This window comes from Dendronephthya gigantea, unplaced genomic scaffold (genome assembly GCF_004324835.1).
Source record: "Dendronephthya gigantea isolate DGI-Jeju-01 unplaced genomic scaffold, DenGig_1.0 000018F, whole genome shotgun sequence".
Lineage (NCBI taxonomy): Eukaryota > Metazoa > Cnidaria > Anthozoa > Malacalcyonacea > Nephtheidae > Dendronephthya > Dendronephthya gigantea.
Window position 1 is genome coordinate 2,203,129 of NW_021163028.1, and position 21,811 is coordinate 2,224,939.

The 21,811-nt window shown below is 36.6% G+C and overlaps 3 protein-coding genes across 9 annotated transcripts; all 3 read left to right on the plus strand.

Moving 5' to 3' along the window:
• The first annotated feature begins 36 nt into the window (after window positions 1–36).
• On the plus strand, window positions 37–11,358 carry LOC114520958 (methyltransferase-like protein 24). 7 transcript variants are annotated; one of them, XM_028541321.1, is made up of 7 exons: window positions 37–339; window positions 430–490; window positions 1,605–1,784; window positions 2,559–2,595; window positions 3,471–3,801; window positions 4,107–4,338; window positions 10,937–11,357. In XM_028541321.1, the coding sequence occupies exons 3-7, from the start codon at window positions 1,773–1,775 to the stop codon at window positions 11,216–11,218; spliced, it is 894 nt and encodes a 297-aa protein (XP_028397122.1). In that variant the 5' UTR covers window positions 37–339; window positions 430–490; window positions 1,605–1,772; the 3' UTR covers window positions 11,219–11,357. The 7 variants fall into 7 exon arrangements, with proteins under 7 accessions (XP_028397122.1, XP_028397116.1, XP_028397118.1 ...); XM_028541315.1 differs by having other exon boundaries at window positions 1,605–1,697; XM_028541316.1 differs by lacking the exon at window positions 10,937–11,357 and adding an exon at window positions 5,135–5,883 and having other exon boundaries at window positions 41–339; window positions 1,605–1,697.
• Window positions 11,359–12,104: 746 nt separating this feature from the next.
• On the plus strand, window positions 12,105–14,867 carry LOC114520977 (mitochondrial uncoupling protein 3-like). Its single transcript, XM_028541353.1, has 3 exons — window positions 12,105–12,451; window positions 13,211–13,911; window positions 14,013–14,867. Exons 1-3 carry the CDS (start codon window positions 12,293–12,295, stop codon window positions 14,116–14,118), a joined length of 966 nt encoding a protein of 321 aa, XP_028397154.1. The 5' UTR covers window positions 12,105–12,292; the 3' UTR covers window positions 14,119–14,867.
• A 421-nt stretch (window positions 14,868–15,288) lies between these two features.
• Window positions 15,289–21,761, plus strand: LOC114520880 (mitochondrial carrier homolog 2-like). The gene is made up of 14 exons (XM_028541223.1): window positions 15,289–15,439; window positions 15,832–15,916; window positions 17,046–17,103; window positions 17,387–17,435; window positions 17,533–17,571; window positions 18,028–18,069; window positions 18,522–18,579; window positions 18,805–18,856; window positions 19,593–19,652; window positions 19,888–19,978; window positions 20,410–20,457; window positions 20,545–20,612; window positions 21,300–21,369; window positions 21,465–21,761. Exons 1-14 carry the CDS (start codon window positions 15,323–15,325, stop codon window positions 21,549–21,551), a joined length of 924 nt encoding a protein of 307 aa, XP_028397024.1. The 5' UTR covers window positions 15,289–15,322; the 3' UTR covers window positions 21,552–21,761.
• Window positions 21,762–21,811: the final 50 nt, after the last annotated feature.

Below are 21,811 nucleotides of genomic sequence, written 5' to 3' on the forward strand. Positions count from 1 at the left end.
CTTAACCAGCGGCCAAGCGTGTTTAGAGTGCGCACGCACGTTAAGAAAATGTATATGAAGCATTAGACATTGATCTGTTCTTGTTTTCTTTTGTACGGTAAGAGTGGTTTTTTATATATTAAATATTCATATTAGCACGTTTAATCGCTATCGTAAATATCGGAATCGGCACAAGACACAACAATATTTACCGTTTAATATCAAAACATGGTACATAACGAATGCGAATGACATAAGATGAGATAAGATAATACGGCGACAAATGTCGTGGTTACGACGTGGCAGAAATCAAGCTTTCTCATTGGACACTTCTAAAAGAATGTTCACTTCTAATTTGAGGTATAATGTTGGTATATATTAATCGAAATACAATAAAATACATCATTTTGGAGCAGGTGACCGTGTATGTGATTTTCTTTTCACCAACAGATTTGTTACGACTCATGATTTACGTTGCCGTTGGTGTTGATGTCAATTATCAAAGCATTTGGTAAAGAACCTTTATTTGTTATCTAACAATGGTCTAAAGCCGGCGCTGCAATTATGATCTCTTTCTAGCGTATGTTGTTGTGTGAATTACGTACGTAGTTGTATTAACTTTGTGAAGGAATGCAATCAACTTTGTTAATTTATAAACTTAATAGTCTTCACCATGAGAAGAAAATCGCCGTCAAAAATCTCCCTGCATATCAATGCAGTATTTTAGCAATCATAGTGTTGTTGTTGTTTTCATTAGCTTAGCCTTGGTCAAAAACGTATTAAAGTGAGAGCAAGAGTAGACAAAGTTGCCGTTGATAAAGCTGAACCAACTGCATTGATAAAAAACGCTTTCCATGTAGCATATATTTGAATTATTTGATCGTAAATCGCTGTATATTGAAGTTACGGTATGTTGAAGTCACAGCGGGTGTCTCTCCAGCGAATTCTCCGTGATGCTGTCACGATTGTGTCATGAGATTTACATACGGACACGGAAGGGTGAATTTTGGGCAAATTGTGAATCTGTTGAGACCTGCATGTACGCGCGTGTTTAAAAACCAAGGTGGCATTGAAAGCATCAACATAGGCGTGCGAGCCGTGAAGGCTGGGAGGGCTGCAGCACCCCAGATACGGTGTACCTCGCGGTGTACTGTCTATTTTTCGGGCAAAATATTCTTGATTTTCGGGAACAAACACCCAGCCATTGAGCGTCAGCCAGTCAGCCACACATGTACCTCCCCCCAATTGAGAGGGACCTCGTTCGCCTATGAACGTCAGCCACATTAATTCTTTATTTGCGAGGGTCTTAAGCCCCCGGATACACGGGCGATTTTTGACGTCGATTTTCTTCACTTAGTGTACGGTTCTTCACTATTAATTAACATTAACAGAGTAAGGTATTTTACTTCACCCAGGTTATACAACTGCGTGATAATTCACACAATGAGATACCTTACATACACTAGAAGGAACCGGTCCCTGGGGCCAGTTGTATAAAAGTCTAGTTAACCTATAATATTGGCACGCGATTGAAAAGCAATCCTGATGTTCTGAAGAATCCGGTGTTAAACTGAATACAAGTAAACTAGTTAAAATTCAACTAACCGCATTTTTACCATATTTAGATAATGGCAAGAGGAATATCTAACCGCGCTTGTTTCCTAATTATTTTCTCGCTCCTCTGCATTTATCTTATATGGACGTGCCCGCAGAAAACGGTTGGTCAACTACCTACAGATAATTCTCATGCATAATTTCCAGGGACCGGTTGTATCAAAGTCGTTTAGGTCGTTATGTCCTATACGGTATATATAACTTGCTATTTGCAGCCCGCCGCACACGAGAGCTATCAGCTGAGCTATAACGACCTCGCGAGGCAGTTAGTTCCAGTGAACTCAAATAAGACTGGGACGCTCACATTGTCGGAAGTTTGAAGCCAAGATGGCGGACACTGAAGCCTTTCTTGTAGGTGAAATAAGAGCCTCCACGCGGAAATTCGATATAGGTAAAATGGCGGCAATTATGATTTTACCTTTGAAATTTCCGCGCCAGAGGCCTGGATCACACCTACAAGAAAGGCTTCATGATCCGCCATCTTCGCTTCACTCATTAACGAGGGAAAGTCAGAGTGAGTGTTCCAGACTTATTTAAGTGTTTTATTTTTGGAAGTTTTATCATCTCTGTTTGTTTTGAGATGCGATCGTATACTCATTTTATCATATTATGGTAAATATACTCCACATAATTCATATATTATCGTAAAACTTGTCAAGAAAACTTGTCAAGGAAAACGTGTTCGCCATACGCACAAGCAAGTGAACTGGGGGCTTTTTAGGACACCCTGTACATTATACACTTAATGTATGCTCCCGAGGGAAATAGTGTCTTGATAAAACAATGAAATACAAGCGTCTTGGTAAAACAATGAAATCCAGATAGATTAAAGTTTAACAAACATGTTCTTAAAACTGTCCTTAACCTAGTCCATTGTCACAGAACAAAATAATTATACAGTCACATCACGACGAAAACAAACTTGCCAAATTTTTTGAATCTCTTAAATTGCATTTCAATTGCAGTTGAGTACAATCGAGAAAAAAGGAAACAACGATGACTGTAAGTAGTGATGTACACAATATACATATTTCATGTAGTGTTGTCGTCCAATGAACCGTGTAACACGGTTATAGCTCGACGTCGCTAGTGAATTATTTTGCTAGAAATAAGCTTACGGGAAATTAATTATGCTGCCAGGACTTACAAACATACATATACAAACGTTTCAATTGTGCCAGGAACTTCCGATGTCTGGCTGATGTTGCAGTTTCATATATAACTATATAAGCTGTACAACAGCCATCACGTTACCGCTGCTTTTATGTCATCGAGACTCGTGAAAATGCACATTTGAAGGCGTCGTAAGAATGACAACCCACAAGTTATGCATACCTATTGTTTCGCGTGTGTAGTTTCTTTGTTTTGCAAGCGCGTCGTCGAGCTGGCCGCGGCGTGAATCGTAAACTCCCTATTGTATGATATATTTCAACTAGAAATGCGGGAAAATACCCGACTCTTGTTTGTGAAATGTTTCATGCCAATGGAAACTGAGTATACCGCAAATGACCATAGAAATATCACATCTAAAACTAAGTCCACTCCTTTGGTATATTGCGAGAATGCCATTGCTGACATCCAATCACATCATTCAACCGTTTGCAAGGCTGTCCTGCATGGCGAGCTGCTTTGCGAGAATGACATTCCCACAAAAACCTAAATAAAAAAAGGGAGGGGCCGGAAATTTCGTTCGCCTCTGCAAGGTGACGTTTTTTCTACATTGTGGGAAAATAAAGGGGGTAGTTATCACAAGAATGAAACTCTCAGTATCGTAAGGTGTATTCAACACCAATATTAATATGAAAATGTGGACAAAATCAAATCACGGTTTTTGTGACCGGAAAACGTTCTAAATTAATTATTTTATCCATATATAGTTCGTGCGGGGAGGAATGTACACTCGATTTCGGACAAAAGTCGGAGTGAGAAAATTTCTTCAAATCCGACACAACCACAAGCTTTAGATGATATATTCTCTTACAAAGAACCCCCAATAGCCGGCCGGATTGGCTCATATACTGAAGAAATGCGTCGCTATGATTTATTTATGGCAACTCAAGGGGTTGTGTGTAAAAATATTCGCCATTTTGGAGGAGTATATAGGGAGAATAAAGGTCCTCCTGAATTTGACCCTGATGGGTTATGGAATCTTTGTCTTGATAGGGAGGTTGGTCTCACCCGTGGATCATGCATTGTTTACTCTATAGGGTAAGTAATTGGATTTTTTAGTGTGTATATTTTCAGATTATTGCATGGTTTGATATTCTTGAACATATAAACCTCACTATACAGTATAACTTGCAATAAAAACTAGATTACTCGTGGACCCCAAGCCGATAAACAATATTTTAAACAAAATAAATTTTAATATTCTTGAATGTTTGCATGGTGACAATCGATAAGTAATTTAGCTTGTAGGTACACCACGTAGATATTTAATACTGCAAAGCTTTCGATCCGTAAACCCGGGCCTTCATCAGTGCAATTACCTGAAATATATTTTATTTTTGTAGAATAAACGATGAGTGGTCATTTGATGATAGTATAGCGAAGAGTTTTGGTTGCAGAGTTTATGCATTTGATCCAACAATGAACAAAGGAGATCATAATCGTTCGCAGCTTATACAGTTCTTTAATCTCGGCTTAGCAGATCATGATTCAGAGGGGAAGCCAGGAGTATCGGGCAGAGATGGATGGAAAACTAGGACGTTGAAATCTATAATCACTGACCTTCGTCATGAAAAGGTATTAAACCTATAAAAGCACTAAGACACCACCATTAATACCATGATCTACTGGCAAAATCGCGTTGCACCTATAAATGCACGTTGACGTTTACATCATATACTAAATGATACATTGCCATATGAATTACTACAAGGTTTTGTAACTTTCGCGTGCGTGGTTTAACGCGTTTTGTAAAGTCAATTATATAATTTAATATAAAGGCTTTAAACGTGTGTACTAGTAGTGGTGTGCATCGGAACGGTTGGCGTCTTTGAATCCGAGAGTTAATTTTGAAACTGATCCGAACTGATCCAATCCGAAGTGAAAAACTCAAAATCCAATCCGACCCGAGCTGAAAACATATAGTACTAAATCCGATCCGATGCTAAAAAGTCGCGTGATTATCATATCCGCCTGAAAAATATAAAAGAATCTGATGATTCTCATGCAATCCGAATCGATGAAAGTTATAATCTCCATTGTTACATCTCCAGTTGGAAATTTCCATTGAAAACATAACGAATTTACTATTACAAAGTAAAACCTTACAAAAACAATTTACATACAAATATAAACATAACTGTCGGGTGTGTAATATGTACACAGTCAAAACGAAATCTACGTACTTAATAATTAATTAATATATCTATGTAATTATTTTATTTAATGAAAAACTGCCCTTAAGTTAACGTCCTTATTAACTTCAAAGTTCAATGTCAAAACTTGGCAATTTATTAATTAATTTATTTATATATTTATTCAATATATTAATTTTGTGGCATATAACAATAACAGGAAACGTTTTCAATTGTAGAGATTGCTAGATGTTGTGAAGATAGATATAGAATGGGATGAATGGAAATGTTTGCGCCAAATGTTGTCCGATGGAACATTACGAAAATATGTGAAACAACTTGATATTGAGTTTCATCTTCAGAATCGTACAGGGCCTGGTATGCGTCAGCATTATGGAATGGTTAAATGGCTTGATAGACAAGGATTTAAAATAGTCATCACGCATAGAAACATGTACTGTGTAAGGTGTTATGAAACTACTCTCATCAATACAAATCTTATAAAGTTACCTCTTCGATAAGATGTTACGATATTACGTATATGTCAGTTTCACAACCTAGAAATCTGTACGGTTGGACATCTTGATGTACCTGTGACTTTTTATAACGTTTGCTCTTATGTCATTAGTTAGATTTATGCCGGAAATTGCCTCGTAAATGTCGACAAAAGGTTAAAATTTTGCGTCATATTTCGGTCTATATTTATTGGAAATTGCCTTGTACGCGAAATTGCTTTCATATTTTTGCACACTGTTAGGTGCTCCTTGGTATTATAGAATGTTTACTTACGCTTATGAAAAGTCAACGAAGGAGAATGCTTCCTAACGGCTGGTGGAATAGATGCTATGTCGATTCGGTCAAGAAGTTTGACTCGCTTTCATAATTTTGCATTTGTTCATGTGAAAATCATATCATGTGAAAACCAAATTCAATAATTGTTTTATTATTTATTTAAAAAAAATGAAGATTACAACTTTGTTCGCTTGAATTTGTGTCTGTTTCATATTCCCGCACCTTTGGGACGTTGATGTCTTCGCCATTGGTGTGACGTTATAACGTGGCCATACGAAGTAACGCTGTAGCAGACTGCATTTATAGCGACTAGCCGAACCAACGAACGCACTTACCAATCTTTGATTTCATCTAGTTTTAGCTCCAATAACTGGCGAAAGTTACGCGTAAACTTGTAATTCGTAGCAAATTAGCGGCAAGAATTGCGGTATTTTTGTCATTCGTGACACATTGAACCCAAGCATAACTATATAACTACATATAACTATAAGCACAAGACTCGAAGCATAAGCGAGGCTGGAACAAAAGACATTCGAAAAAAAAACTCCTTTGGCTTTGTCTTTTAGACCTCTAAAAGAAAAGATTTCTTTTGTATTTCTGCTTAATAATGCTTATTTTACTAGTGTGAACCAGGCTTTACCTCATCCTCGTCCCCAGGGCCTAGCTCCGTTGCTCTCCACATAGGGGAGCAACGGAGCTAGGCCCTGGGGACGAGGATGGGCTTTACCTGTTATCATACATAGGCGGTGGAATATCGTTAAGTGGGCGGTGGGGCGGCGGGGGCTAATCCGGGCCTCCGCGTCTTATTTGTATTTGAATATCGTCATAGCGATGGCAATGAAATAGAGACAAAAAACGTTTGAGAAGAATCCATAGCATATCCTATCAACACAGATTCCTCCCTCGGGGTTGTCATTTTGAAGTTGTGAATGTCCTGGGGCTAATATTCATATATTCAGGAACAACCGAACAAATAATACTGAACGTGTAAAAACAATCAAATTCAAAAAGAACTAATATTGTTGAATAATATGTGAGTATATGAATATTAGCACCAAATGTTTGGGAATCGTATACACTGGTGAATTAAGTGATAATTACCGCTAAATATAAAAAAATTCTACCGTTGTATAGTAGCGAATGCGAATGGCGTAAGCGCAATACGGCGAAAAATGTCATGATCACGTGGCAAAACTCTAGCTTTTTCATTTGACAATTTTTAGCTTAGGTAGTATTAGTACGTCATCAAAAATATAATTTGGGGGGCGGTGGCTAGAAGTGTTCCTTTCGCAAAAGATTCGTAACGTCTCATTGGCAATAGCGTAGCCAGCCGGACAATTTGTCCCGCTATGCTAATATTTTGGTGTTCATTGACTGTGAAAACAATAAGTTTCTAAAGACATGAACAATCATAATGACTCGAAATTTACATAGCGGGACAAAATCGTCAGGCTGGCTACACCAATGAGTCATTGGTGTTGATATTACTAGGTAAAGAACCTTTATTTGTTATATAAAAAAAATGTTTAAGAGAAGATAGTCAAAGTCTTTTAGCAAAGGTGTATATTATTGTCGTTGTTTTCACTTGGCTGGTCGAATTTGTTTACATGATATTGAAGTGAGGGCAAGTGTAGACAACGTCATTGTTGATGAAGCTGACCCAACTGCATTGATACAAACCACTTTCAAGGTAGATATGTTTGTTTAATCATAAACAACGCTCTTGTCCCATGGGAGGTTTCGTAGGGGAATTGAACGATGGGGCGTACAAAAAAACACAGCGTGCATGCCGGCTTTGTAATGTCATTTAAACAGAAGCTGGGAAGGGTCGATATTTGCAGGCTTATTTGAAAAAATTATCAATTTGTCGGCGCCTGCATATCCAAGCGTGGTTAAAAGCCAGGGGCAGGGTGACAATTTAAGCTTCAACCACATTGTTCTTTTGTGATTTGAAGATTTGTCAGAAGTCAGAACGATGCATGTATGTCAGGAATTCTGTCCGAAATTATATCAATATGTTACTACTTTGATCTGACATGTCATTGTCATTTGTGGTCAATCATTTTTACGACACAAATTATGCCTTATGATGGTGACAATTGTCTCGAGTGCTAAGTTCACCTGTGCGCGCCAGGCCTTAAAACTATATAAACTATATATTGAACTGGCACAAATTCAATTCTACTCGATGAAAAAAGGTCGAATATTCATGAATATTTAAGTGTTGCGTTTTTTTTATACAGCCTGATTAACGCACAGAATACGTTTTATTTAAGAGATTTAAGAACAATGAGATAATTTTTATAATGCCTTTTTTCGGGGGAGGACACCTAGTAGTTACACAAACAAACTTCTGTTGAACTAAAACGGGGCGAAGACAGAGCGCCGGTGCGTATGTAAAGCAGACTGGGGAAAAGATAACTAGAAAGACTTGCGAATAAGATTTTAAAACGAAATAGAAGCATTAAAAATAATTATTTAGACCGCGAAGGGACTGAGTACTAAATATATAGAAGTGGAAACTGAGTAGAATATATGTTCATGGTATACATTAAAAGATAATAGTCGTTCCGCTGGCTTAAACAATCATTTGTACGAAATCACGAAATTCCGCAAAATGGCGCATCTATAAGGGCACAGCATGAAAAAATGTGGGACATGTATTCGTGATAAGTAGACATTCTATATATAGTGTTTCAGTATTATTCGCCTGCGGCGCGATTGAAAAGCAATGCGGATGTTCCGAGATAAATCAGATGTTAAACTAAATACAAGTTAACTGGTCAGAATCTTTAATAACCTCATTTTTACCGTATATATTTATTTAGATGATGCCAAGAAATATATCTAACCTCGCTTGCTACCTAATTACCTTCTTGTCCCTTTCCATATTAATCATATGGACGTACCAGAAAACGGTTGGTCAAGTTGTCAACTACCTACAGATAATTATTCAATTCTCATAATTTTCAGGGACCGGTTGTATCAAAGGCGTTTAGGTCGTTATATCTACCGTATAACTTGCTATTCACCGGTCTTGAGACCGGTTCCGATGAGTCGCTATCCAGCGGATAAATAACAAAACTCCTGAAGGATTCATTTTTAGAAACAAAATATTGACCTATACCTTATAGCTTACAGTTGGCAATAAAGTCACAAAACCAGGCGCTCACAAGTCACAAAGCCAGGCGGTCGCATCGTAAAAAGCCCACCTAATGCAATCTTCAATACTGAATTGTTCAAAAGTGCCTATAGAAAGGGATGGTATGCCCGAAACGCTAGAAACTGAAAGTTTCTCTGGCTCTGGTTACCTTAACGCGGTGCTAAACGGGTGATTCGGCAACACAATTTTATCCAGCGCATACGCTGGCTACGAAGTTTATAGCCAACGGTGAATAGAATTTGATACAATTAGGCGGTTTTATATAAATATAAACTAATATTATTTGACTACTTCCCGCCTTGGTCAAAACTTGGTCGAATTTTCTTAACCTCCTCACTTGACTTGTTTTCAATTGCAGTTGAGTAAAATTCATGAAAAAGGAAAGAATGATGACTGTAAGTAGTAATGTTATCAAGACACATTCCATTAGTGTTGTCCTCTAAAGGCTCTAATGGAATGATTGTATGATCACGTTTCAATTTGAAACGCGTGGACTACGTATAAAACTAAATCCACCACTTCCACTGTGGATATATTGCGACCAGCGAACTGTAATAAATAACTTTGTTATTTTCATTTAACTGATTGCGACAATGACACGCATGTTTCCAACAAAAACACAATATAAAAAAGAGCGGAGTTTCGTTGGTCTGCATGGGGTGACGTTTCTTCTGAATCGTGGGAAAATAGACCGGTGGTTATCAAAAGAGCGAAGCCCTCAGGACTCATCAGTATTGTATTGACTATTGTATATTGCATAATAGTAAGTGAACAGAATCAAACATATAACGAAATATGTAGAAACGCTTTTTGACCTGAAAACGTTTTATGTTTCATCCATATAGTTCGTTTGGGGTCAAACGTACGATCAATTTTCAACCTGTCACAACCACAAGCATTAGATGATATATTCTTTTACAAAGACCCACCAATAGCCGGTCGGGTTGGCTCTTACGGGGAAGAAATGCATCGTTATGATTTATTTATGTCAACTCAAGGGGTTGTTTGTAAAAATATTCGCCATTTCGGGGGAAAATATATGAAGAATAAAGATCCTCCTGAATTTGACCCTGATGGGACATGGTACCTATGTCTTGATCCGGAAGTTGGTCTCACCCCTGGATCATGCATTGTTTACTCTATAGGGTAAGTAATTGGATTTTTAGTGTGTATATTTTGAAATTATTGCACGGTTTGTTAAACATATAAATCTCACTAAAGTACATATGATCATAGGTAGCCCAACACTCGTGTTCCGCGCGCGTACACGCTACTCAGTGAGTAGCGTGTACGCGCGCGGAACACGAGTGTTGGGCTACCTATGATATGATTTGCAATAAAATCTAGACTGGTTGTGGACTCCAAGATTTCACAATTTTTGAAACAAAATAAATTTTTTTGTAGAATAAACAATGAGTGGTCATTTGATGATAGTATAGCGAAATTTGGTTGCAGAGTTTATGCATTTGATCCAACAATGAACAAAGGAGATCATAATCGTTCGCAGCTTATACAGTTCTTTAATCTCGGCTTAGCAGATCATGATTCAGAGGGGAAGCCAGGAGTATCGGGCAGAGTTGGATGGAAAACTAGGACGTTGAAGTCAATAATCACTGACCTTCGTCATGAAAAGGTATTAAACCCATGACCATGCACTGGCAATGTCGCCGACTGAGTATGTGATGTCGCGTTGCACCGGTAAACACACGTTAAGTTTATATCATTTTTTCAAATGATACATTGAATTGATTGAAACAGCAAAGTTAATGAATTAGAGTTAGCCTAAGCGTGTTTTGTGTGATAAAAAGTGTACGATTTTACCATGCATCAGTGCTAATAGTAATACAGTAGAAATAATCAAAACAAATAATAATATCCAAATTGGCAAAACCATCTTTCAACCATCACTCGTACTATTAATCCCGATAAAATAAAATTACTATCCTTGTGCTTTACCTTTGGCTATGTACAGAATAAAATGTGCGTGCATATATAAGAAACGACACTATAGCACTGCCTAATTTCCTTTCATAAACGCGTTGCAATATATTTACGGACTATAATAGGAAACATTTTTTAATTGTAGAAATTGGTAGATGTTGTGAAGATGGATATAGAATGGGATGAATGGAAATGTTTGCCCCAAATGTTGTCCGATGGAACATTGCGAAAATATGTGAAACAACTTGATGTTGAGTTTCATGTTGTGAATCACACACCACTTGGTGTTCGTGGGTATTATGGAATAGTTAAATGGCTTGATAGACAAGGATTTAAAATAGCCAACATGCATAGAAACATGTACTGTAAAGAGTGTTATGAAACTACTTTCATCAACACAAATCTTATTAAGATACCTCTTCGGTAATATTACGATATTACGTATATGTCCGGCGGTTTTACAATGTAGAAATATTTATGGTTACTGGTTAGACATTTTGATGTACTTTTTGTCTTTTTTTAACGCTTGCTAGGTGTGGCATTATTTAGTATGAAATTTTTCGTGAAGGAAGGTTGACAAAAAATGAAAATCAGTTTGCGTCATATTTCTGTCTTATAATTTATTGGAAATATTTTTATGTAGTTGATCGACATGACTCATGCATGCAATAGACAATAACTTAATGGTTTCCGTGTTTTGATGGCCTGATCCAAACACGGGCTTCGATCAGAACGCAGGTTATATAATGTCATTCAGTTTATAATATAACAATAGAGTTGGTGTTCGCGGGCATAAATGTGTTTTTGGCCCTACTCCATTTTTTTGTATAAAAAGTTATGCAAATAATGCAATAGGTAAACACTTCAGTCATTCTTCTGATTGGCTTAGATCAGCGGGCTAAAATATATTTCAGCCGGGCAAATTTACTATTATTTTAGCCCGCAAACTGCCACACCACAATGCCCGCGAAAGTTAATATAATGATAATTTACGCCCGTGAAAGGTGAATGCAATTTATCGTATACTGAACTTACAAAATAACAATGGCTGGATTTGTTGAACCATCGCTGAACCTTTTTTAGCGACGCCACACACTATTTGCAGGGGGTACAAAAACAAACAATGGCAAATTCTGAAATTCAATGCTGATGGTATCATGCACAAGTGCTCGGAATTCTAAAACCTCGGTGTTATGAATTAGAATAACCACATAATGTGAATTAGAATGCAAATAAGTAATTATATGAATTCAAAGAATTCGTAATTGGCAGTTTATTGAGCTACTTTGCAGTGTTCAATTGATCTCTCCAGTGAACAGAGTCAAGAGAAGTATTTGGACTAATTGCAAAAAAAACAACTCTTCTGGGCAAAACAATCCCGCGTTCTTATTGGTTATTCCATGCTACGTGTCGCCGGAAGCGAGATGCGCCAGGCGAATTGTCGCAAATTATCAGTCTTTGTAGTAATAGAATTTTATATGTGCAACTTTATACACCCAAAATGACGGGGAAATCGTCTCGAAATGGCGTGGTTGCTGCCGATGAAAGCTTCAAACCGTTCGAAACGACTACGGGAGTAAAATTCGTGAGTGCTGGGCTGGCAGCCTCGGTTGCAGAAATCGTAACGATGCCAATCGATACCTCGAAAGTTCGTCTTCAGGTAATAAATTATATATTTTATATTGTAATTAGCTAGTTAGGATACGAATCAGCTAATATTTGAGGCAAACATATGCGGCCTACGATTAGTTATAAATCAATGGAAGCATTACACTCGGGCTAGCATGGCTTGGGTTTGATGTTTATATGCATCTTTCACTTTGTTTACAAACGCCAATTAACAACATATTTCTACGTTTTTGCCAAGTTCTTTCAGAAGTTCCTACGGCTTTATATAGCACGCTATTTAACTGTTTTTAATCGTTTTCTTCGTTTTATTTACAAAAATATCGATATCCAAAGAGACTGGAGTTTTTAACCGACGTGTATTATAAGGGAATATTAATTAGAAATTGTTTAGATTTTCATACTGTTCAATAAGTATAATTTCTACCGAAGTAATTGCATATATGTTTTATAGTTGCAGATATAGTGTTTCATTCTTTTTGCAAATCAAGGACTTTCTACTTCTCGTAACAAATACCAATTCAACCTATTTGTCTTTCCTAGAGATGATTTTGATGTTACACTGAAATTAAAGAATGCAAATATTTTAATGCTAAGTGCTGAGCCGTATTTGCATGTTTTTTTAATGTCAGAATTTTTAGTATAGCTGAGATTGTTTGGACTTCTGTACTGCCATCGCAATATTTTATCAGTACTAGGTTCCATGAAGGTTGAAATTTCATACAAGCAATCTTGGAAAAGCTTTTTTTCAAATGTATGTGATGGCAATGCCCTATTGCTGCCTTTGATCTAGATTCAAGGGGAAAGTGCAATTACTCAAATGGCAAAAGATGGTGCCTTACATGTCAAAAAGTATAGGGGACTCATTGGCACTTTGTTCACAATAGCTCGAGAGGAGGGAGTCAGAAGTCTTTATAGTGGGTTGGTGCCTGCGATCCATCGTCAGCTTGCCTTTGCTAGTATCAGAATTGGCTTGTATGACCGGGTGAAGGAACTGTATGGTGATGATGGCAGTGGTAGCCACCCTAAAGTTTTAACCAAAATTGCAGCAAGTATAACCACTGGCACCTTTGCTGTCTGCTTGTTTCAGTGTACAGATGTTGTCAAGATACGCATGCAAGCTAGCGGAGTAAAGAATGCTCGTTATTCTGGTGCTTTCAATGCATATCATACAATATATGTTCAAGAAGGAGTCAAGGGCTTATGGAAGGGCTCATTTGCCAATATTGCACGATTGAGTCTAGTCAATGTTTCAGAAGTTGTTGTGTATGATATTATCAAAAGTTTTTTCCTTGCAAGACGCCTCTTGCACGATAATATACCATTGCATTTAGTTTCAGCATTTGGAGCAGGGTTCGCAGCTACAGTGATAGCTTCTCCAGTTGATGTGGTAAAGACAAGATTTATGAATTCCGCACCAGGACAGTACAAGAGCGCCTTGCACTGTGCTGTTGAAACAATGAAACACAATGGACCAACAGCATTTTATAAAGGGTGAGCCATACAAATAGTTTACTGGCATGTCTGGTAAACTCTCGTTTTAATAGGGTTGTCTCTCTTTTTAGTTTTCTTCATTGTTATGCTTATCACTTTAGATTTACACCAAATTTCATGCGACTTGGATCGTGGAACATTGTCATGTTTTTAACTTATGAGCAATTGAAGAGAGCCATTTCGACATTGACTACAAGTAGTAATTAAATTGTACATTAGAAATGAATCAATTAAAGTTAAAGAGAAATATGCCACCATGATTTGTGCCTGAAATTTAGGTGTTGGCCAAGCTAGCCAACTCGGCAACACTAACAGACAAAGACTTTTATTGTAACTAATGTATGATAACAGGGTCATTGGCAATACTTGTGTGCAGGAGTGTATCTAGCCTTGATCAAAGATTCCTATAGGAATTTCTATAGGAATAGCTATATACAAAATATGCGAATTTTGCACCCTTGCAGGGCTTTAAGACCCGTTTCAAACGTCGAAATTTTCATGTCAGCACACTGCTGAACTAAATGTTAATGAGCTGAAGACTGTGTTTAATTTCGGCACATGAAATGTTCGACGTCTGAAAGAGGCCATCAAGCTTTGTGCACACGAACTTCGTTATGTGAAAAACCGTTTTGGCAGTAAAAGACGAAAACGCTCAAAAAGGTTATGTGTAATGTGTGCACAAAGCTTAGGCCTGTTTAATTACCCTCTTTTTATTTCGTTTATTATGAGCAGTATTCCAGTAAGTCGCTATAAAGGTGTGGCTGTGAATTTCATACTTTCAACCGGATTAAAATTAAGTCTACAAGGACTACAAGTACAGGCAGCCTACCTGGAAACGTCAATCACTAAGTTTGAAATTAATTAAGAAGTAGTCAAGTAGTTAGCTAGTTTATTATAATTCCGGTAAAAATATCAAATAACAATAATAACATAATTTTGCAATATGCTCTAATCAATACTGGTACCAGTGGTAGTCTAGTAGAGAGTGATAATAAATATCAATATTAGACCACTCACCACTTACCGTTGGAATGGTTGGAATATAAAGGTCTAAGGACCGAAAAAAAGAATTCTAGGGGCGCTTTCCATTAATTAAGCAGCCAAAATAGGCAGACCGGTCATATTTTAAATTGAAATCGAGTATTTTGTTAAGAATATAGCGGTGAAACTGCATTTCCCGTGCTAGTCAGATGTAAATAACGATATACTTGAATGCAGAGTTCTTGAAACGCTAATCTGTTTGTACCGAAATACAACAGGACCGGTCTGGCCGTTTTTTCCGCATAAAGGAAAGCGCCCTTAGACTCTAAGAGGTCTAATTTCCTATAATCAAAAATCCCGGGGGTTCTTAATTCAGTAAATAACCTGCAAAGCCGAAATCCGGTTCTTCCTTTCGATTTCAAAGTTCAACATGGCGACCTCTAAAAGTCAAGACGATATTAGGAGAGCAAATTATGCATCGATTTTTCTGTCTGCTTCGATGACAGCAGTAACGCATCCAATACAAATGACTAAAGTGATGATTCAGGTATTTAAATGTGTGCATTGCTTGGTTTTTGTATGTAAAATTTACATCTTGAAGTGTGTACTTCTGTACTGTATTCATCTATAAACATGTGGTACAGTTGCAATTTTTGAATTCGTTTCGATCTCAACGTTGGAACCCGAAACGACTTCATTTGTGTGCAGCAAGGGACTTTATTTTACACATTTTGGTTTTGTTTCTATCTTCAATATGAACTGTATTCCTATGAAACGATTTTGTACACCGGAAGTCAATTCAGACTCGAGTATAACTTTAGGCTTGTCCAGGGGGCGCATTCCATCATTTCCATGAAGAAAATCCGGACAGTTTTTCTTTTCTTGCGGCATTGCATTTCATTGTATATCAATGAAAATACTAGTGCTTTATTTTCCTAGATTGGGTTTGAACCTGTTGAGCCAACCCCATACAAGAATTTGTTTGGAAAACAAATGTATAAATTGCCTGGTCTTTTTACTTATGGTGAGTTGAGCAGAATATTGAAGTCATTAAGAAAGTTCTGGGAGTTAAAAAACGTACATATTCATACCAAAGCAGGGAACTATATCAAACCAATCTTCACTTGAATGAAAACGTACCCCTTCCAGATTATCCTTTTAAAATTAAACGTGCCCTCTTTGCTGATAAATTTATACAACAATTCTTTCTCATGCCTTGACTAATTATTGTCGATCCCATGGAAGTCCTGAGGCTTATAATTTTGTTTGGATGACCTTGGTGGATCATAAGTGTAGTGTTGAAGATCACTTGGAGAATATATATAGACCTTCATAAAGCAATCAAGATACTATTTAAAATAAAGGTTGCCTAGTCAAAAAATAAAAAATTGCTAATGCTGTTAAATACATTTTAGTGCAATGTTTGCATCACATCTTATAGATAGATTTGCCCCTATGATCAGGCTACTTGAGAATCAAATGAGAATATTGCCAGGATTTTGAGAGTTTTATTTATAGAATATAATTTGACTGCAAATTTTCTTTGCCAAGTTTCTCAGAAAGCTGAGTGAAAACACTGATAGAATGGCAGGTGCAAGCCTGCATAATTAGCAGGTGCAAACCTGCAAATCATAGTTATTCAAATAAAGGCCATTTTTAGATAAAAGTTGCCCTCAACCGAACACAAGACAAGAAAAATATTATACAAAAGCTGCTTTTGAATAAACAATGCACTCAAATAAACTTTGGTCATTGCAGCTGTCATTAAAAATGCCCAGCATCTGTTAAAAATTCAATAATGTAATAATGCACCTATCTGAATAATTATGGTGTTGAATTGTCATAATCTTAGGATGAGATTGAGTTTTTGAGATTGATAATTTTGTAAACATCTTTTCAAAATAAATGAAAAACAGTATCAAAAGAGTCCACCTATTGATAAGAGAAATGAGAATTTAGTCTTCCGTCAAAATGCATATTTCTCTCATTGGTCCCCATGCACTCAGTCCTACTCTTCTCTGTCATAATAACTGAATGCTACCATTGTGTTTTTAATATTAAAACAGCCTGGGCCCATAAACAGCCCATGCCTAAACGCCATAATCTCTAACTTCATGTTTTTGAACTTGACAGCGGAACGTTTTTAATTTTAGCCTCTATAATATATCAAAGGGATGGTACACTTGGCTTGTTTCGTGGAGTCACTCCTAGGTAAAAGCATTTTTAACCAGGAGAGTTGGTTATAACAGTTTGTTTCTAAGTGTTGTTGACCCATTACCCACTAATCTCAAGTTCATGGGCATTTTCAAATGAAAGTGACACAGCGGAGCAGGTGCATTTGACATCATTGCTTTTTAATGTGGTAAAAGAAGACATTGGTAGACAGCCCTGTAAGCCAGTTGACAGTGCTATACTCTTACCTCTTCTCAATACTGCTTGACAGAGTAAGGACATGCAAAATTTAATGTCACTTGAATTATGTTCAACCTTTTAGAATCTTTGCAGCCACTTTGAATTCTACCATAAACAATTCTATGCTGCAGGTATATGATCAATGATAAGTTTTGTTTTTTTTTACTTTTTAACAAGTTTTAAGAAAAATATTAAAAATTGTGTTAAAAATTCCTTGATTTTATGTAGATGTTTCATTCAAATGACCAAAATGATGATGTGGACCAGGTATTTTTTCTTTATCAATTGTGAATTTTATAATTTATGTTACTTTTATAATTTATGTTATTTTATAATTTATTGCTATTTTGTCGTTAGAAGGAGTATTTTATTATAGGATATCATTGTTATAAATACAAGTGTCTACGCCATTATCACTAAAATGAATTCAAAAAAAGTATCTTCAATTCAACTACTGTCATTTTCTTCCCAAGGAATATTTTCTTGCATTTCTACACTGTTTTTAGATTATGTAGTAAACATATTTTATTATGCTTTCCGGGTTTGCTTTAAATGTTTAAAATTTTCGTATTGTTTCGTGATGATATAAGGTTTTGATTGTTTTGCGAACATATTATGAAAAAAAAAGTTTCATGGAGTGTATAAAAAAATAAAAGGTTCGTAGTTGTAAGTTTTATTCACCCGACCCCTAGCACTCATTACCGCACATCTGTCTTCATTTAGACGTCAAAATCTGATATGGACATTGTAGAATTTGCGAAGGAGGTGATTATTTAAATATTGTGCATTCTTTACTTTTTCTTGTACTTTTTCACCACTGTCAAGTGTCAACCAGATGATCCGAAATGGCGGGAATGGATTGGGACTAGTTGTCAAATAAAAACGGTTGAAGCAACTCAAATATACTCTATTTCGGTTTCAAATTTATTCAGAACTATGGTTTTATATCTAAACATAATCCCAAAATTTCTACTGGTTTCATAAAGAAACCAAAATATATAATTGGGTAAATAGCTACAGCAAAATGGATTTCTATTTCGACAAACTTTTTGAGCGATGATTGACAGAAATATCAAATATCAGCGTGAGATAAACTTATAAACTTGACCATAATAATATTATCACCTCATCTTTGCCCAATTGAAGCAAAAAAAACCCGCTATGAAGCACGTGACAGTCCCAACTTTGTCCTGATAATTTCTCTCCCTTCTCTTTAGACCTGTTATCAATCAATATCCCGTGCAACCTCAACAATCGTCACTTATCCCTTCCAAGGTACCGTATACTATTTTTCTTGGCAGAAGAAAATCCTAAAACACCCAAATTATTTCTAACGCTCACATTAGCCACAATCTTTCCCCAACCTTTCTTCTAATCCCTTGCCTTATCCGAGCGAAGATCCTAATCTAATTTTCATTCCGAGATCAACCTTACTATTTTAATTCTAATCCCGAGAAATTGTTAAATATATTTAATATATTTAACTGATATTCTTTTCAGTTGTGTCGATACGAATGATTGCCCAATTCGTAGGGAAAGAAACAAAATACACGTATGTGCGCAATATTGGCGATTTTCTTCTTATATATATAAGCGCCCTGGGGCCGGTTGTATCAAGCCAGTTTAGCTTAAACGGTGGATAAGTCAAAATTAAATAACACTCTTACATCTCCCTCAAATCAGTCAACTTGAATATTATGCACTGAATATGTAGTTGTAAACAGTATCGTTGTATTAAGGTTAAAAACATTTAGATGGCTTCTTGAATAAAACGATAGACTTTCTTTCTATTTTGAATTTAACTACCGTTTAAACTAAACGGGCTTGATATAACCCGCTCCTGGTATTGATGTTTTATATCTGCAATAGATAGTGCATCTCTTTAATATATTCCGCTATATTTAAAATTTAAAGCTGTGATTGCTGTGTAAGTATACTATCATAAAATAATTCAATAATTTTTTTTAAAGAAACCTAAACATAAATTAAATATACACTAATCACTACATTTTTAAACTATTCAAATGATGAAATTTATCGGTGTTTTTCAAGCGTTTAAATAGCAAGTGGAGACGAGCAAAATATGCCAGGCATCTATTCAAATAGTTGGCTTCAATTTTGCTGCAAGAGTCGTGCTATCTAGCTTTCTATAGTTAAATTTTGCATATATAACGATAGGATTGTTTGACTAAAAACGTTGTCGCATGGAATCTATCGCTTATTGGTTCACTGAACGAAACGTATCTTAGTTGTAAATTATTACAATTTTAAAAATTTCTTCCATCTAGTGGTATAATTCAGTCAGTTCGTGAGATATACAGCGAGGAAGGCATATCTGGTTTATTTGCGTAAGTAAACAGGAACGGTTATTAAAACGTAGAATAAGATGGGTGTGTATTGGTATTTTCCAATTCCAGCGAATTTGACAAAATTTTTATAGTATTATGAACCAATCACATATTTTGAGACACATTCTCTATGTCCGAATATTGATCTTTTCAATATTTTCCAATATGTCTCGAACAAATAAAATACTGCGAATAATAAGATGCATTCTTTTGATTATTGATGTTTCTTGTCTAGTGGTCTTCTTCCTCATCTAATTGGAGATCTTGTCACATTGTGGATTTTCCGTGGGTTGACATATTGCGTCAATAGAGCCGTTAGCTCTGAGGTAATGCAAAAACAATATTGCTCGGAAATAGTAATCTAGGTAATCTATACCCGCATGGATAACAGCAATTCGTACGACGTACGAGTCCTAAAGGAAAATTTCAACACTTGAATATGAAAATGTGTGTGCCATACAACAGGAGATAGTTTTACAACAACTTTCGAGAAGAGAAAGCAGGGGCGAGGGTCACAACCCTTGCATCTGCACCTCATCTACGCCACTTGCCACGGGTGAGGAGGCAAATTTATAGGGACGTCGTGTACCATCCCTGCTGGAGAAAATAGAGATTTCGCAATGTTCAGCCCCTAATTTTCCGCCCGGATTTCAACGTCATACATGCATGATTTCTCAAAAGATTGGTCGCCCGTGCCTCCTGCCCTCTCGAGGAAACAGATTTCGAACTAAATCATTGCAAATCAATGCCTTTTTAGATTGGTGATTTCAAAGATCTTAAAGTCTACACACAGCAAGCCTCTCATGTGAGCGAATGTTCAAACTTTTGGATTCTGTTTGCTTATTTCTGTTTTGTATGTGCGAGATACCTATAGATATATTATTTTCACTAGATCATTGTTAGTTCCATGACATATCCATTTGTCCTGGTGGCAAATCTTATGGCTGTTAACAAATGCAGGTAAATTAGTCAATTTCATAAGCGATCTAAAAAGTATGGTGGGGATTACCCTCCAGCGCTTTAGCGCCAGGCTCTTAACTCACTTCAAACTCAGTTCCCCAGAACCTTGAGGCGCTTTCCTTGATACGGAAAAAACGGTCAAACCGGTCTTGTTGTATTTCAGTACAGACAGATTACTGGTGTTTTTGAAAATTTAGGAACTCTTCATTCAAGAATGTCGTTATTATCTGCCTAGCGCTATATAAAAAGGCAGTTTCACCGCTATATTCTTAACGACACAATCTATTTCAATTCAAAATATATGACAGGTTTGGCCATTTTGGCCGCTTAAAGGAAAGCGCCCTGGATTCCCTTGTAGAGCCGATAACAGAAAATGAAGTTTATACAATGTCATACAACCGATATCCTTATTACCAAGTTCACCGAAACTATTCCTGGCAATGCGTTCTCAACTTCACGGCACTTCATGTGCTAATTATCTTTTGATAGATGAAGATGAGGGGATAAGTATTGAATGTATAGATAAGGGAATGCATGCCCAAAAACATTCATAACTATTATCGTTCGGATCTATCAAAAAACGAAAGTCGCACCGAAAGAGTGTAACAGGCCTTAAATAGGAAATGCGAGTGCTTATTAAAACGTTCCATATTTTCATGTAAAATAATTTGCATAATTCTGCGCCAGATTTGAAGGAACTAGCAAACTACCGACATTTGATGGCTGGACAGATTGTTGGGGCACCCTTAGAAAACATGTAAGTGAACATATATCTGGTGAACCTTTCACAAGCTGAAGTCAAATAATTTTAGAAGATGTTTTTCACTCGATAAAATTATTGATATTTTGTAGCATTTGTTATGGCGAGGTTCGAGCATATTCCGTCGAACATCAAATACCAACATAGCGGGACCTTTGACGTTGCGAAAGAGCCTGTGATATGCCCCGGTATCCATGTTTACCCTACAATGATCCTGTTCCACACTCCCCATAGAGACAGTCTATAGCGGTACTTTAACTATAAACGTGTACTAATATATATTGTAAGATTGTGAAAATTGGAAGACAATGCATACAGGTGACAATTGCTTTGCTGGTGGAAGAGGTTTGTGGAAAATAATTGAAATTACAGCGTGCTTTGTTTGTAAATACGTTGTGTGGAGAATTTTTTAGCCCATGCTGGATGCAATACTCTGGCC

Coding starts and splice junctions, on each gene's coding strand:
- LOC114520880 (XM_028541223.1), top strand. CDS start 15,323: ATGGCGACCTCTAAAAGTCAAGACGATATTAGGAGAGCAAATTATGCA. Junction 17,436..17,532: donor TAAACAATTCTATGCTGCAG/GTATATGATCAA, acceptor GATTTTATGTAG/ATGTTTCATTCAAATGACCA. Junction 19,979..20,409: donor ATAGAGCCGTTAGCTCTGAG/GTAATGCAAAAA, acceptor ATGCCTTTTTAG/ATTGGTGATTTCAAAGATCT.
- LOC114520977 (XM_028541353.1), top strand. CDS start 12,293: ATGACGGGGAAATCGTCTCGAAATGGCGTGGTTGCTGCCGATGAAAGC. Junction 12,452..13,210: donor CCTCGAAAGTTCGTCTTCAG/GTAATAAATTAT, acceptor CCTTTGATCTAG/ATTCAAGGGGAAAGTGCAAT. Junction 13,912..14,012: donor CCAACAGCATTTTATAAAGG/GTGAGCCATACA, acceptor TTATCACTTTAG/ATTTACACCAAATTTCATGC.
- LOC114520958 (XM_028541317.1), top strand. CDS start 1,608: ATGGCAAGAGGAATATCTAACCGCGCTTGTTTCCTAATTATTTTCTCG. Junction 2,596..3,470: donor AAAAGGAAACAACGATGACT/GTAAGTAGTGAT, acceptor ATCCATATATAG/TTCGTGCGGGGAGGAATGTA. Junction 4,339..10,936: donor CTGACCTTCGTCATGAAAAG/GTATTAAACCTA, acceptor TTTTAATTGTAG/AAATTGGTAGATGTTGTGAA.